The sequence below is a fragment of the Geotrypetes seraphini genome, chromosome 12 (genome assembly GCF_902459505.1).
Source record: "Geotrypetes seraphini chromosome 12, aGeoSer1.1, whole genome shotgun sequence".
NCBI classification, from domain to species: domain Eukaryota; kingdom Metazoa; phylum Chordata; class Amphibia; order Gymnophiona; family Dermophiidae; genus Geotrypetes; species Geotrypetes seraphini.
Genome location: NC_047095.1, coordinates 21,236,412 through 21,252,727, shown reverse-complemented (window position 1 = coordinate 21,252,727; position 16,316 = coordinate 21,236,412). Strand labels below are relative to the sequence as shown.

The 16,316-nt window shown below is 42.6% G+C and overlaps 1 protein-coding gene across 1 annotated transcript in view; it reads left to right on the top strand.

The window, feature by feature from the left end:
* The first annotated feature begins 11,479 nt into the window (after positions 1 to 11,479).
* The window catches only part of ABCD3 (ATP binding cassette subfamily D member 3), an 86,595-nt gene continuing 81,758 nt past the window's right edge, over positions 11,480 to 16,316 (top strand). The window contains exon 1 of the mRNA XM_033916940.1: positions 11,480 to 11,668. Within this exon, the coding sequence (XP_033772831.1) occupies positions 11,559 to 11,668 (110 nt within the window). The 5' untranslated portion in view covers positions 11,480 to 11,558. The remainder of the gene's footprint in view (positions 11,669 to 16,316) is intronic.

Genomic DNA, 16,316 nt, shown 5'->3' with positions numbered 1-16,316 from the left:
ACTTACTATCTGTGAAAAAATACTGTGGGGTGGGAAGGGGGGTGACGTAAAAATGATCAAAAACTACAGATTTTAGTGTCTACCCCATAGTGTTTTCAGGCTCGCTGAGATGAATACTCAGCATAACTCTGAAATGCATGGAGAGATTTCAACCAAACTTGGTACACATATGATTTACTATCTGGGGACAAATACTGGGGGGGGGGGAGGGGAAGAGGGAGTGACATCGAAAATGAGATATTAGTGTCTAAACCAGTGGTCTCAAACTCGTGGCCCGGGGACCTTATGCTGCCCGCCAGGCACTATTTTGAGACCCTCAGTATGTTTATCATAATCACAAAAGTAAAATAAAAGAGTTTCTTGATCATATGTCTCTTTAGCTATAAATTACAATATTATTATTAAGACTTAGTCTTAGAGATATTTGAAGCATTGAGATAAAGCAGTATATTTCTGCATCTCGATGGCCATGAATCTGGACTTGGAGGTTGAAATGTACAGCATAGTAACATAGTAACATAGTAACATAGTAGATGACGGCAGATAAAGACCTGAATGGTCCATCCAGTCTGCCCAACCTGATTCAATTTAAATTATTATTATTATTTTTTTTCTTCTTAGCTATTTCTGGGCGAGAATCCAAAGCTTTACCCGGTACTGTGCTTGGGTTCCAACTGCCGAAATCTCTGTTAAGACTTACTCCAGCCCATCTATACCCTCCCAGCCATTGAAGCCCTCCCCTGCCCATCCTCCTCCAAACGGCCATGCACAGACACAGACCGTACAAGTCTGCCCAGTAACTGGCCTAGTTCAATCTTTAATATTATTTTCTGATTCTAAATCTTCTGTGTTCATCCCACGCTTCTTTGAACTCAGTCACAGTTTTACTCTCCACCACCTCTCTCGGGAGCGCATTCCAGGCATCCACCACCCTCTCCGTAAAGTAGAATTTCCTAATATTGCCCCTGAATCTACCACCCCTCAACCTCAAATTATGTCCTCTGGTTTTACCATTTTCCTTTCTCTGGAAAAGATTTTGTTCTACGTTAATACTATTTAAGTATTTGAACGTCTGAATCATATCTCCCCTGTCTCTCCTTTCCTCTAGGGTATACATATTCAGGGCTTCCAGTCTCTCCTCATACGTCTTCTGGCGCAAGCCTCCTATCAGCGTCAGCATCTATGAGACAAACATGGTTTTTTTTGTTGCACAGGATTTTTTGGACCCCAGTTCGTTTGCAAAACTTAGACAGTTCTAAATCTAATAGATGCTGGCTTTTGTCATCTTGATATAGGGACATTGGATCATCTGTTATTCTAATGTCCTTTGATACTTAATTTTGGGAAGTCAATATGGGGTCAAATTAATGTTGTACTTGAGTCATCAATCCCATGGACTTATGAAGTCATAATATGTGGAACACTACTTCATGTTAAACCCCCTATAGACCATTATAAATGCCGGCTTTTCTTAATTATGACGGGAATAGCCATACAGATGATAACACTTAATTGGAAGAACTATGATCGACTTAACTTTCCTTTCTGGTGGGTGAACTTATGCTCCAGCTACAAATATGAAAAAATGAATGCTGAAATTTGGGGCATAGTAATGTATTTAATTTAGTGTGGATCCCATTGGCATCTTTTATTGCTTCTATATAGTTGTCATTTCTAGGACATAAGAACATAAGAATTGCCGCTGCTGGGTCAGACCAGTGGTCCATTGTGCCCAGCAGCCCGCTCCCGCGGCAGCCTCTAGGTCAAAGACCAGTGCCCCAACCGACACCAGCCCTACCTGCGTACGCTCCAGTTCAGCAGGAATTCGTCTAACTTTGTCTTGAATCTAACTCACCTAACTTTCTCTTTTATTTTTGTCTGATTTCCTTACACATCCAGGGTGGGAATGGGATATTATTTTAAATAAGAATTAAATAATTCTTATTAATTTAAATAAGAATTATTGGAAGAATAATTGCATTTTATTATTGATTAAGTAAAGGGGTGGGGGGAAAACATTACTTTCAATTATTTGTAAGTTCAAAGTGCTTTTTCTGATTTGTTATATGTTCAGATTCATATGTAATGCACTGTTACTACTTGAAAATCAATAAAGATTTATTTAAAAAAAAAAGACTTAGCCAAAAGGAAAGATTTATAAACCATAAAGAGTTCTATCTCATGCAAAATTGTCATTTCTTTAATATGACATTAACTATTTTTTTCTGAGGCCCTCCGAGTACCTACAAATCCAAAATGTGGCCCTGCAAAGGGGTTGAGTTTGAGACCACTGGTCTAAACCATAGTTTTCAGGCTCACTGAGATGAATACTGACACTCTCGATACTGTTTAAGTCCAAGTTCAGCCCCATAGAGAGGGACATTCAAGTGGGACATGGAGGGGGGGACGGGACATTTTGGGATAAACACCTGAGCAACGCCGGGTAATCTGCTAGTCTAAACTAAAAATTCCCCAAATCATGAAAGATCTTTGTAAAAAAATAACCCTCCAAACTTTTACAAAAAGTCAGAAAGACAGGTACCAGGTGAATTAAGTCAGAAAGGGAATTCCACAATTGGGGCCCTGCCACCCCAAAAATGAAAGAATGACTTGAAGCTTTAGTTATAGATCGAATAGAGAGAATGTTCAATAAGTTTCTAAATTGAGAATGCAACAGATGGCCAGGTACGTACTCAAGGTGAGGTTGCACAATTGAGCGATACAGAGGCATTATAACATTCTTAATCTTGTTTACCAACTCTTTTCTAATAATTCTTAGCATCTTGTTTGATTTTTTGGCCCTCATCGCACACTGGGTGGAAGGTTTCAGTGTATTGTGCACGATGGCACCCAGATCTTTATCTTGATCACTAACCCCCAAGGTGGACCCTAGCATCCGGTAACTATGATTTGGATTATTCTTCCCAATCCTATATAAGGGGAAGGATCAAGACATGAGAATGAAGAAGAGGGAAGGGATGGAGAGAGAGAAGCAAAGCACTTATAATGGAGGAAAGGGTGATAAGCATGAGAAAGAGAGGGGACTATAGATTTACTGAGCAGAAAAAAAAGAATGTGCTAAAGTATCCACCCTGAAGGACAAAACAGAGGAAAATTGAAACATAAAACTAGAGAACAAACAGAAAAAGAAAGCAAAAAAAGGGAATAAAGACCAGAGAATGAGACAGAGAGAGAGAAAAAAAAGGATATGCTATATGATTTTATTAATAGGCTTGAAATAGGTGCTTACTTTGTCTTCTTTGCCAAGTGACCTGTTATAACATTACCCTCCATAGTGCCTCATCCTTTCCTCATATACCCTCAGTATTTCAATCTATAGTTATTTATAGTCTTCAAAAAACCAGGTGGCATGAGCTGAGATCCATAAGGAGAGAGAACCTGAGACTACTAGAACAGGTGGGAGTGATGTAGGCAGTTCAAAGCTGATCTCTGCACAACTTAAGCACAGTAGGATTATCTGTGATTACAATAAGCTGCCCACATAAGAGAGGGCTAATGGACAGGTAGGAGGGAGACTGGGTAATTAAAGAGAGACTGGGTAATTAAAGAGAAATACCAGGCTTTACTGGGTACATGCATAACATATTTTTTGTTTCATTTAACTGGAGGCCCATGCACGTGAATTTAGTCAAACAAAATCAGCATGTTTAACTGTTTGGAACAGCACCTAAAGCAGTTTGCAGAAGTCCAACTTATGATTTCAGATACTTTAAGATAGTAGAGAGAAACAATGATTGCTGATGGACATATCTGTCATTCTGGAAATTTGTGTAACCCCTGTCCCATCCTTTCATTAGGTGCAGAGGCCTTGAAGAATAACAAAACAAGGACAAATCTCTATTTATTTTTATAGTCCGTCCTTCCAGAGAAGCTCATTACGGATTACAGCATTACATACATTATAAAGATTGGTATATCAATTACATACATACAATTTCAAAATTGCATACATAATGAGTTACATATAAAATATGTTCAGTAGAGGTTACAGTTACAGGAGATTAATACATGGTGCATGATAGAAGAGGGTCTGAGTATAAGGGGGTTTGGGAAAGGAGGAGAGCAAACAAGGCTATGGTGTACGTGTTGTGCTGGATAAACTGCATTAATAAGTAACAAAGCAGGGAAAGAAGGTGGGCTCACAGTAAGATCAATTAAACAGTAAGATCCAAGCAGTGGCGTAGTGAGGGGGCGCAGTCTTGGTGGGAGCGCCGGCACCTCACCGCCCACCACAACCACGCTTGCACCATCTCTTCCCTGCCCCTCCATACCTCTTTGAATCTTCACCAGTGTGAGCAACAACTCTGGCCTTCTGCTCGCACCAGCCTGGCTCTCTCTGAAATCGCTTCCGGGTCGTGGGGGCCAGGAAGTGACATCAGAGGAAAAACTACCGCCAGTGCAAACAGCAGGCCAGAGAAGCTGCTCATGCTAGTGAAGATTTAAAGAGGCACGAGGGTGGGAAAGGAGGGCATGAGTGTGGCATGGGGGGGGCGCAGGGTGTGGGGTGGCATGGAAAGAGCGAGGGGGAGGCAGAGGAGGGTGTGGAGGGTCACCACTGCCCGGGCACCTCCTATCCTCGCTACACCACTGGATCCAAGTTTTATTCAGTAGAACCTCATACACATGTGAAAGGACCCAACACAATCTGCGTTTCAATGGAAAAACCACCTGCTTCAAGAGTCACCAAATGGCTAGAATGGCACTTTAGTGTCTCTCATCCTGTATAAGCATCAGCATCAAAGAAATAGCTGGATATGCCATTCTATACTTTTTAAATCAATGCATTTGGAAGGAATTTCTGTAAAATAACCAAAGGCACTACAAGCAGTTATCACATATCTAAATATAGTATTTGTGTTTAACTGTCTGTCCCAAGTACCTCATCTACTGGTGAACAATGGTGACTCTATTTTTGACTGTTTACTGGGAATGAAAATGCAATGTGATACACTTAAGTGCAGTGTTTCTCAAATGCAGGCACCAGGAACTTTTGTCTAGCTGCTGCAAGTTTTGCTTTGTGGAATATAAGCAAAGTTGTCCAAAAGGAATCCTATTGTGCCCTCTTCTGGAATGTCTCTGCTTAACTTTTGTTGACTTTTTCTTCAGGTTAAGGATTCTGGTCGAATGGTTTAATTCCATACCTGTTTCTGTGGAATCTGGGCCTTTCTGCATAGATTTGATTAAGAACATAAGAATAGCTTACTGGGTAAGACCAAAAGGTCCATCAAGCCCAGTAGTCCATTCTCATGGTGGCCAATCCAGGTCCCTAGTACCTGGCCAAAACCCAAGGAGTAGCAATATTCCATGCTACTGATCCAGGGCAAGACATGATCGAAACATTTAAAAAACTGAAGGAAATAGACTTAGTAGATAAAGACAGACTGTTCACACTCTCCAAGCTAGGGAGAACAAGAAGGCACTCTCTAAAGTTGAAAGAGAATAGATTCCATACAAACGTAAGGAAGTTCTTCACCCAGAGAGTGGTGGAGAGCTGGAACGCTCTTCTGGAGGCGGTTGTAGGGGAAAACACCCTCCAGGGTTTCAAGACTAAGCTGGACAAGTTCCTGCTAAACTGGGACGTACGGAGGTAAGGCTGGACTCATTTAGAGCACTGGTCTTTGACCTGGGGGCCGCCGTGTGAGCGGACTGCTGGGCAGGATGGACCACTGGTCTGACCCAGCAGCGGCAATTCTTATGTTCTCCCATGTCTTTCTCAATAACAGACTATGGACTTTTCCTCCAGGAAATTGTCCAAACCTTTCTTAAAACCAGCTACGCTATCCGCTTTTACCACATTCTCCGGCAACGCGTTCCAGAGCTTATCTATTCTCTGATTGAAAAAAAAAATTCTTCCTATTGGTTTTAAGAGTATTTCCCTGTAACTTCATCAAATGTCCCCTAGTCTTTGTAATTTCTGACGGAGTGAAAAATCAATCCAAGTTTTCATAGCACTCCCCTGATGAAGCTAAAAGAGTGAAATGGTTACAGCCACCATTGGGAGTTAAGTGCTAATTTGAAAAAAAAATATTTATCATTTCGCAAAACAGACACTTCCCAATCCTTAAAAAGTATTAGATCGAAAAAAATATATATATTTTTTCTACCTTTGTGGTCTGGGGATTTTATTAGTTTTTATTAGTTAAGTGCTAATTTGAAAAAAAATATTTATCATTTCGCAAAGCAGACACATCCCAATCTTTTAAAAGTATTACATTAAAAAAAAAAAAATATATATATATATATATTTCTACCTTTGTTGTCTGGGCATTTTATTTTTCTAATTGGACTGGCCCTGGCCTCTTTTCTTCTTTTTATGTGTTGGTCTTCAACTAAATTCTTTTCTAGGTTGATTAGGGATATTATATTTGTGAAGTGAAAAAAGAGGACACATGACTTCCTAGAGCAGGGCTACTCAATTCCGATCTCTGAGGTCCACAGGCAGGCCAGGCTTTCAGGATATCCACAATGAATGTGCGTGAGAGTGATTTGTATGCTCGCTCAAGCATATTTATTGTGGTTGTCTTGAAAACCAGGCCCGCCTGTGGACCTAGAGGACTGGAATTAAGTAGCTCTGGCCTAGAGTGATCCATACAGACCAGGACTTACACTTGTATACACTGAAAAGACGTTTACCCAGTCAATACTGAGGATTTAAAATAACCTAGAGAATTTTAGCTAAACTATGGAAATATATTTTTCAAATGTTTAACCTTTTTTATATACCTTGAAGATTATTATAAGACATGTGCTAGCATCACCCAATATAGTTAAACACTGAAGAGTAGCTTCAGGAGACAAGATCCTTGAAAAGAAGAACTGCGTGCACAGTGAAATCAACCAACCTACCTTTTTGTTAAATAAAAATCTGAATAAATGCATATGGATAAAATCAACAAAAGGGCTAGAGTGGAGGTACTCTCTTCTTCTCCAATGGTTAGAGCAGTGGGCTGAAGCAGAAAAAAAAGCTTACTGCAATACCTTGTGGCCTTTGGAAAGTCACTTCATTCCTATTGCAGTATTTCTCATATCAGTCCTGGAGTTCCCACTTTCCAGTCAGGTTTTCAGAATATCCACACTGAATCCATATGAAAGATTTGCATATTTTGGAGGTAGTGTGTGCAAATCGATTTCATGCACATTTATTGTGGATATCCTGAAAACGGGTTACCATACATCCGGATTTACCCAGACACGTGCTCTTTTAGAGGACTGTCCGGGTGTCCAGATGGTTTCCTGAACTGGGGGTAGTTTGTCTGGATTTTGGACTCACTCCTTCTAGTCCCCACCCTGGAGTTGGGAATGGCTCTTGCCTGTCCACCATGTAACATAAGAACATAAGAATTGCCGCTGCTGGGTCAGACCAGTGGTTCATCCTGCCCAGCAGTCCGCTCACGCGGCGGCCCTCAGGTCAAAGACCAGTGCTCTAAATGAGTCCAGCCTCACCTGTGTACATTTCAGTTTAGCAGGAACTTGTTCAACTTTGTCTTGAAACCCTGGAGGGTGTTTTCCCCTTTAACAGATTCCGGAAGAGCGTTCCAGTTTTCCACCACTCTCTGAGTGAAGAAGAATTTCCTTATATTTGTACGGAATCTATCCCCTTTCAACTTTAGAGAGTGCCCTCTCGTTTTCCCTACCTTGGAAAGGGTGAACAGTCTGTCTTTCTCTACTAAGTCTATTCCCTTTAGTATTTTGAACGTTTCAATCAAGTCCCCTCTCAGTTTCCTCTTTTCAAGGGAGAAGAGGCCCAGTTTCTCCAATCTCTCATTGTATGGCAACTCCTCCACCCCTTAACCATTTTAGTCCCTCTTTTCTGGACCTTATTGAGTAGTATCGTGTCCTTCTTCATGTACGGCGACCAGTGCTGGACGCAGTACTCCAGGTGAGGGCAAATCTTGGCCCGGTACAGCGATAACCCTCTCCGATCTGTTCGTGATCCCCTTTTTAATCATTCTTAGCATTCTCTTCGCCCTTTTTGCTGCCGCCACGCATTGCACAGACGGCTTCATTGACTTGTCGATCAGAACTCCCAAGTCTCTTTCCTGGGAGGTCTCTCCAAGTACTGCCCCGGACATCCTGTATTCGTGCATGAGATTTTTGTTACCGACATGCATCACTTTACACTTATCTACGTTGAACCTCATTTGCCATGTCGATGCCCATTTTTCAAGCCTGATTATGTCACATTGCAGATCTTCACAATCCCCCTGCATCTTCACTACCCTGAATAACTTTGTATCGTCCGCAAATTTAATCACCAGATCGTTTATAAAGATGTTGAAGAGCACGGGTCCAAGCACCGAGCCCTGTGGCATCCCACTGGTGATGCTCTTCCAGTCTGAGTATTCCATGTACCCCCTCAGGGGCTGCAATTCAATCTATGGGCAGCTGGCAGCATGAGTGAGGCCCCAGAAGCCTTCTCTCTGCAGCGTCCATTCTAGAAAGAAAAACCCACGGGTGGGGGGTGGGGGGGTGGGTTGGAAAGAGGAAGAAAGAAAGACCCACAGGAGAAAGAAAGATAGAAGCACCTGCAGGAGAGGGTTGGTAAGAAAGAAAGGACAAGCAAGCACCTTTAGGAGAGAGGGGTTGGAAACAGAAAGAAAAACCCACAGGAGAGGTGAATTGGAAAAAAAGAAAGAAGCACCTGGAGGGGTTGGAAGGTGAACCATTGAAAAGAAAACATAAACAGTAAGTGAGAAGATGGGAAAGTGTTTTTCATGGCAGAGCACAAGAGCCAATATGATGCCGGCAGCCATTTGATCCAGCAGAAAATAAGGTACACATTCTTCAAAATGGGTTTCTCCTTCTAATCTTTAAAAAAAAAATAAAAAAATGCTGAGCAGTATAGCAGCATAGTAGTCCTAGCCATATTTGTTAATTTATTTTGTGGATGCTGTTTTTTCTTAAAGGAAACCCAAAATGACCTCATAACACTTATAATAAATTGTTTCATCTTATTATTCATTATTTCAACTTTATCTAATACTAGTCTAGTATTACATTAACGTGTGTTAGAATATCTGTCTGTCTGTCTTTCTTTCTGTCTCTCTCCCTACCCCTGTCTCTTTCTTTCTGTCTCTCTCCTGCTGTCTTTCTTTCTGTCTGTCTCTCTCCCTGACCCCCTTTGTCTGTCTGTCTTTCTGTCTCTCTCCCTGCCCCTATCTCTTTCTTCCTTTCTTTCTGTCTCCCTCCTGCTGTCTATTTTTATTATTTTCTCCCTCCCTCCCGCTGTCTGTCTGTCTTTCTTTCTTTCTATCTGTCTCTCTCCCTGCCCCCTATGCAGCAGCAGCATGTCCCTCCCCCTCACTTCCCTATGCAGCAGCAGCAGCAGTATTCCCTCCCCCTCCATTTCCCTGTGCAGCTGCATTTCCCTCCCCCACCCCACTTCCCTGTGCAGCAGCCGCATTTTCCTCCCCCACTTCCCTGTGCAGCAGCCGCAGCAGCATTTCCTCCCCACCCCACTTCCCTGTGCAGAAGCATTTCCCTCCCCACCCCACTTCCCTGTGCAGCAGCAGCAGCAGCAGCAGTATTTCCCTCCCCCTCCACATCTCTGTGCAGCAGCAGCGGTATTTACCTCCCCCTCCACATCCCTGTGCAGCAGCAGCAGCATTCCCTCCCCCTCCATTTCCCTGTGCAGCAGCATTTCCCTCCCCCCACCCCACTTCCCTGTGCAGCAGCCGCAGCAGCATTTCCTCCCCCCCAAAAAATGCAGCTAAAACGGCTCCCTTAGTTCCTTGCTGGAGTTATTTTTAAGTTTAAAACTGCTGCAGCGGCTCCTCTCACAATCCCCGCCTGCGTCGGAAGCCTTCTCCGACGCAGGAGCGGCTTGTGAGAGGAGCAGCCATCACGGCTTTGAACTTAAAAATAATTTCGTCCAGGGAGTGTAAGGGAGCTGGCCAGACCGGAGAACATTACCTTGGGGTAGGGGTGTGCATGCGTGCTTATGGTTTTATTATATTAGATACTGCAGATCTGAAAAAACATCTAAGTGGTTTACAAAGAAAAAATAGGAAATGGTCAGAAAAGGGGAAGACCATACAAGCGGCCTAGGTTACAAGGGTCATTCTAATGAGAAGAAAAATCATTAAGCCCTAAGGACCTGATTCAATATAGGTGACTCTGAGAAAGAGACCAAGACATGACATTGGTCAGCAGAAACAGTGAGCAGATTAACCTTGTTTAAGGGTATGTATTTCACTAATGTTTAGTACAGGAGCATCCAATCTCAGTCCTCAAGATACTTAGTCTAGTTATGAATTTGCATAAGATTATTTGTATGCACTGCCTACAGTGTATTCAAAAAGATTTCATGCATATTCATGATGGAAATCCTGAAAACATGACTTTGTGAAGGCCAAGGTTGGTTATCCTGGTTTCTCTCATCCACTGAATCCCCTGCTATAAATGCCACCACATGCACTTTTTGTACGTATCAATAAATAACATGCTAGTAGTTACACAGCAAATATGTTTATAAATGATTGGAATAGGGAAAGGGATTGGGAGTTGTATACTGCATTTTTATATACTAGTACAACCACTCTAATACAGGTACAGTACTTCAAACATTCCCCTCTGTCCTGGTGGGCCCACAATCTACCTAATGTACCTGGGGCAATGAAGGATTAAATGACTTACCCAGGTCACAGGGAGCAGCATTGGGTTTAAACCCACAGCTTCAGAGTGCTGAGTTTGTAACTGTAAACTATGAGTTTGTAGCTGTAACCACTATGCCATACTATTGAATGACATGGGGATAAATTTGTCCCGGTCCCCTCAGAAACTCAATTTCTCCATCCCGTCCCCATGAGTTTTGTCCCTGTCCCTGCTCCATTCACAGCACAAGCCTCAGACACTTATGATTTTAAATTATTTGAGCCTTGTGCAGATGAGGATGGAGCTTGCAGGAATGGGGCAGGCACAGGAAAAGAACTCACGGGAACGGGATGAGAAAATGAGTTCCCGCGGGGAAGGGGAAAAATCTGTCCCGTGTCATTCTGTACTCCATACTATGGAGCAAGGTAAAAACCAGAAACTCCAGGATTTTTATTTCACTTATTGGAATTCTGATAACCCCCCCCCACCCCCACCCCCACACAAAAGCAGGATTTTCCATGATCCCACAGTGGGTGGGCACAGCATGGGCAGGACTCATATTTACATCGTTGGCTAATACAATACTGTACTATAAGTCATCCACATATGTCTGGCATTTAGTCACAAACACACCAGCTCTAGGGCTGGTGCAAATGCTCATACCTAATTTATCGGCACAAATTTTTAACTGTTTCATTCGTATTCTATACGGAAAGTCGGAGGCTAAATAAAGACTCAAGGTTACCAAATTTCTCCGCTAGGACAATAACCCCTCCTCCCGCAGCTCTGCGTGTAGCCGTGGGTGTGGCTTCGTTCCCGCCTCTGCGATGGGGGGGGGGGAAGGGGAGGAGGAGGCAGGTGCAAGGGGGGTGGAGCTCGGCTTTCCGTCCCGGCTTGCCCCGCGCGCCGGCTTTCTGACTGCTTCTTCCTTCCCTGAAGAAACCATGGCGGTGTACAGCAAGTACCTGACGGCTCGGAACTCCTCGGTGGCTGGCGCCGCCTGCCTGCTCCTCTATCTGCTCAACAGGAGACGGAGAGCGGCCTCCTCGCACGGGTAAGCGCTGCGTCCTTTCCTAGGCCGACGGGGCACGGGCTGTCCGCGGTCCTCTTCTCCTGCAACCATCTGTGCAAGTTCCAGTGTGCAGGTCAGGCCAGCAGCTGTGACAAGGCCGAAAAGCTCTTTCCTGGCCACTGGCCATCGTCCGGCCTAAAGTCCACTGGTCACTGCTCCCAGCACTTGGCTGCTGTTTATGGAGTACATAGGGCGCTTGGCTAACTATGGCATGCCAGCACCTCTTCTGCCTCCCATGATGGAGCGCCTGGACTTAGACTCCATCCTTGGACAGTTCGTTGGGTGTAAGTGTGTTGCAAATGTCATAACTTATTTAGATAAAGGTGTGTCTGGGAATAAGGATTCCATTTGTTTCCAAGAAATCATCCTGTGCATGCCTTAATTTTGGTCAGTATCAATAAAGACTAGTGTTAAAATTGCAGTAGTAATGTAAAAGATTAACTTGCCTGCTTGGTAGCTCTTATTCCCAGGTTCCTTTTGCTTTATCGTAAGTTTCATATTCTATGATCAGGCATAACACTCATTTCAGGTTTCTCCTTGTGTTAAGTACAATACTGTGATGCTTAGGATACTGGTAGAGGTCAATTTATGGTCTGCATGGATTCCAAGTACTTGAAGTTGCAAATTAGGAATTTTCTGGGAATGTAAATGTTGTTGGGGTTTTTAATGATGTCATAAAATGAAAAAGTAAGATTATAATAATTTACATTTTTATTCAACCAAATGAATTGTAGCTAGTGTTTCTGCTTTGAAATATAACTGAGTAGATAGCTCTAATTTCAGGTAGCAGTAGTCTTTCTGATAAACCAGATGTGAACATTGTTACTGATGGGAGCTTGACTGGAGCTAACATGGGGCTGTTTCCTTCCTTGGTGGTTTTTGCCATATGGAAGCAAAGAGGGATTTTACGGACTGGTCCTCCAGCGTCCGCAGCATCGAGACATCTCGTTTAGACTACCATTCCAGGAGTAGTATTGCGCCATGTGATGGAGGTGCAACCAGCGTTAGGAGGGACACTGTATCAAGTGGCGGTCCTTAGCGTTGATTAGTCCTTGTTGAGCTCAGATCTGAGGTAGGCCCCATTCCAGCCCCAGAAGTGTGAACCCAGCAGGAACGGCAGTAGGTTTGCTTTCCCAAGAGGAATTAGCAGTGCTTAGCCCTGGAGGAACAGCGAAGGAACACTCCAGTGTTCTCCCCTGAAATTTTTTCCAGTCGGGTGGCATGAAAAAGTAGCTGGGTGGGACGGGGAAAATTAAATGTGTACTGTTTTTATTAGTTAATTATTATTAATTATTTTCCAACCTTTAAGAAGTATTTAATTCAGGATCCTGCAACCCTAGCAAAAATTTTAAACAATTGTTATGACATAATCTACCCTTACTACCCCAGCAATAACAATTATGCTACCAATGTAACCTCCATTTACACACTTCTTGTAAGCTGTATTAATCCTTGCCCCGAATATGTCAAAAGATCTACTATTTACCACTCTAGTATATCAACCGTTCTTCCATTGTAACCTCCGTTTATAAATCTTTTGTAAGCCGCCTTGAACCACAAGGTAATGGCGGAATAGAAATCCCTAATGTAATGTAATAATCCAAGTGGCACAAGTATTGTCGCTGTTGGGAAGAAAAGTGAAAACAATGAAAAAAAATATGGGAAATCTAATGAAGAAAATAGTCTTCAAAGCCAATTTACATATGCAGAAGGTGTCTTCAGTTAAATATTTATTCATCTTTTCTTCCTAGAGGCCCAGTTGTCTGCAGTTTTCCCATAATAAAAGTCCCCAGGATCTGGGCCCTCCAAGGAGATCAGCATGAGATTATTTAGCGTGCTTTGATTCATGCGATTTCTCAAACATGCCTTGATCCTTTTAAAGGCAGAAAACCCCTTTTCACATTCAGCTGTGCTCACTGGGATCACTAAGCCAATATGAGCTAGTTTGGCTAAATTTGGAAACGACTCTTTGAGCTCTGATGTCATTGCCATTTTTAGTAAAATTTGTTTTGGACTGAAGTCTTTGTATGATTGACTTCTGATCATTTTTGAAGCTGTCCATTCTCGCCTGATACTTTCATATTTTAAAATTGGAGGGCTACCATTTTTGGAGTAATGAACAAAAAGAATTTCAGCAGATTCACTTGAATCGTGAGTTTCTGCATTGAAAACTTTTGAAAAGCTGGAAATAATTGGCATGTCAGGGAATCTTGCATCTAGGTGCTTGACAACTGTCTCTAGATATTTATCATATATTTCAGTTTTGAATGACGTTACATCACTGTATAAACAATGCGGAGATCTGACCATTTTTCTGCCAGACAACGATAAAGGCTTTGAAAATATCTTCCAGGAGTGTCTTTCAACTGCATGATGGACAATTTTGTGGCGAGCAAAATTTGTTCAGTTTCGATAAGATTGACATCTTGCCTTTGCCAAGCCTTAGATAAGTTGGACAACAAAGGTAATACGTCTGAAAGCATCATCAGAGAGGAAACAAAATTGTACGTTTTAATACATCTGCTTAATCCTTCAGCTGTGATGTAATTTCGTTCAGTGGCCTCTCTTTCCAGCGCAGCTATGACACTCATCATGCACTGTCGTAGTGACTGTACTGCAGAGTCATGAAACAGCCATCTAGTGTCACTGGCCATTTTCAGCTTAATCTGGGGGAATGTTCAGAATATTTGGGATTTCGTTAAATCAGCCATCCTAACTGAAGAATTTTGGAAGAAATAGAACAGCTGCCTTAAGATGTCGTTCAGCCTGATGTGGAATCTTAAACATTATCTTGTAGGACCTTGATAACGCTCCTTTAGAGCCAATACAAGAGGAGTCGCTGATGGATTTTACAGTTTAGATGGTTTTTCAAGTTAGCTATCGTTTCAGGGAGCAGGGTCTCTGAGATCCAGACTCAGTTGTGCAGAGAGCTTTCCTCAGATTTATAGCGGTTGTTGTCGCCCTGTGTGGTACCTTCTTTTCTGCCAAAAGTAGCCTAAGCCTTCTGTGTAAATCTGGAAGTCAAATTGCCCGCGATCCTGGCCCTGGGTTTGAAGACAAAGGCCAAAAGTTTTGGCATGCTGTATGTTAGAAGAGTTCTTCTCCATTATGTCAAGACGAAAAATGATTTTCATCTCTCAGATCTTTTTTTTTTGTACTAACGAGTTCTAACCGCCTGGGAAAGCCTGCTTCTAAGGCTTCCACATCAAGATATATTTACATGGCTATTTCTTCAGTGTACATTGGGTGTAGTAAGCAACCTCTGATTTTTTGGGGGAGGGCATACTCTACAAGGAGTGTGGCTTCTTTATGTGTGGAGTCCTGGGCAGTTCTGCCTGAGTAGATTTGTAGTGTGGCTAGGTTGTCCATCCTCCATACTTTCACAAAATTTTACAGAGTGGATGTATCGGCTTGATTGGATGCTGCTTTTTGAGTCCTCTGCCCCACCCTAGTCTCAGGAGACTGCATTGATATGTCCCACTGGTTCAAGACTCGTATGCTTTTTGCATTCGGAGGGAAGATTAGATTCTTACCTCAGTAATCTTGCTAGTAGAAAGGCATATGAGTCTTGAAAGCTTGTCCTGTCAGATTGCGCTTAGCCTTCTTATTGACTCTGATAGGTAGATACCTCATATTTCCAGATGCTGGTTTTTCTCCTGTCCCAATACAAAAATATTCACAGAGTCCAGTAAAGAATTCACCCAATTTAAGATGAATCCTTAATGAGGTCCGGAAGGGGTATCAGACAGCCCAACAAACAGATATGTTTGAAGGGAATAGCTCTTCATTTGCCCCACGGTACCTCCTCCTCCGTATTCTGCTTTTTTTCTTTTATACTTTTTATCAATAGTTACTGTCACTTGTAGTCATTTCTAGTATTAAAGTCTTATTATTTCATACAGTTATTCATGAATCTCAATTCTGAATACTTAGCTTTCAGCCTTGAAAAACATTCCCCTGAACGCCAACGCGTTTCGGATTCTTTGTCAAGGCGACATGGGGAAAGCTGAAATCCAAGAAACAGCATAATTAGCACTATAAAATTTAGCATTATACATATTTAACTGCGGAAAGCTAAACCCTCCCACTGCTTAAACATTAACGCTTACCTATTGTTGTGAACATACATAACATACCGCCGCACAACTTATCAAAGGACAAGCCGCGGCATTCTGACTCTGGAATTTAAAACCCACCCTGAATGACGCCATATCCGGTGGGGGGGGGGGAAACTCGTCTATTCTGACCAACAGAGATGTTTACAAAGACCAACATTAATTTAAAGGTCCGCTTGCGCTAACCAATCCGATGACTCATTAAGCCCCTTAGGCGACATGGTATCTAATATGAACATCCACCGGAGTTCGCACCGATTAAGCCTCCGGGCAGTGTTCCCTCCCTCCCACCCTACTGTAATACGGTCTAAAACTCGCCACTTAAGATCTTTTAAGGTATGACCACAGCTTATCCAATGGCGGACAAGCGAGGACGACTCGTTATGAGTGTGAACTCTAGATTTATGCTCCGTGAGACGGTTCTCCCCACATACAGCTTTGGACAGGGGCATTGAATTACGTAAATAACGTTATCAGAATTGCATGTAGTATTGTACTTAATCTTAAATATTTCC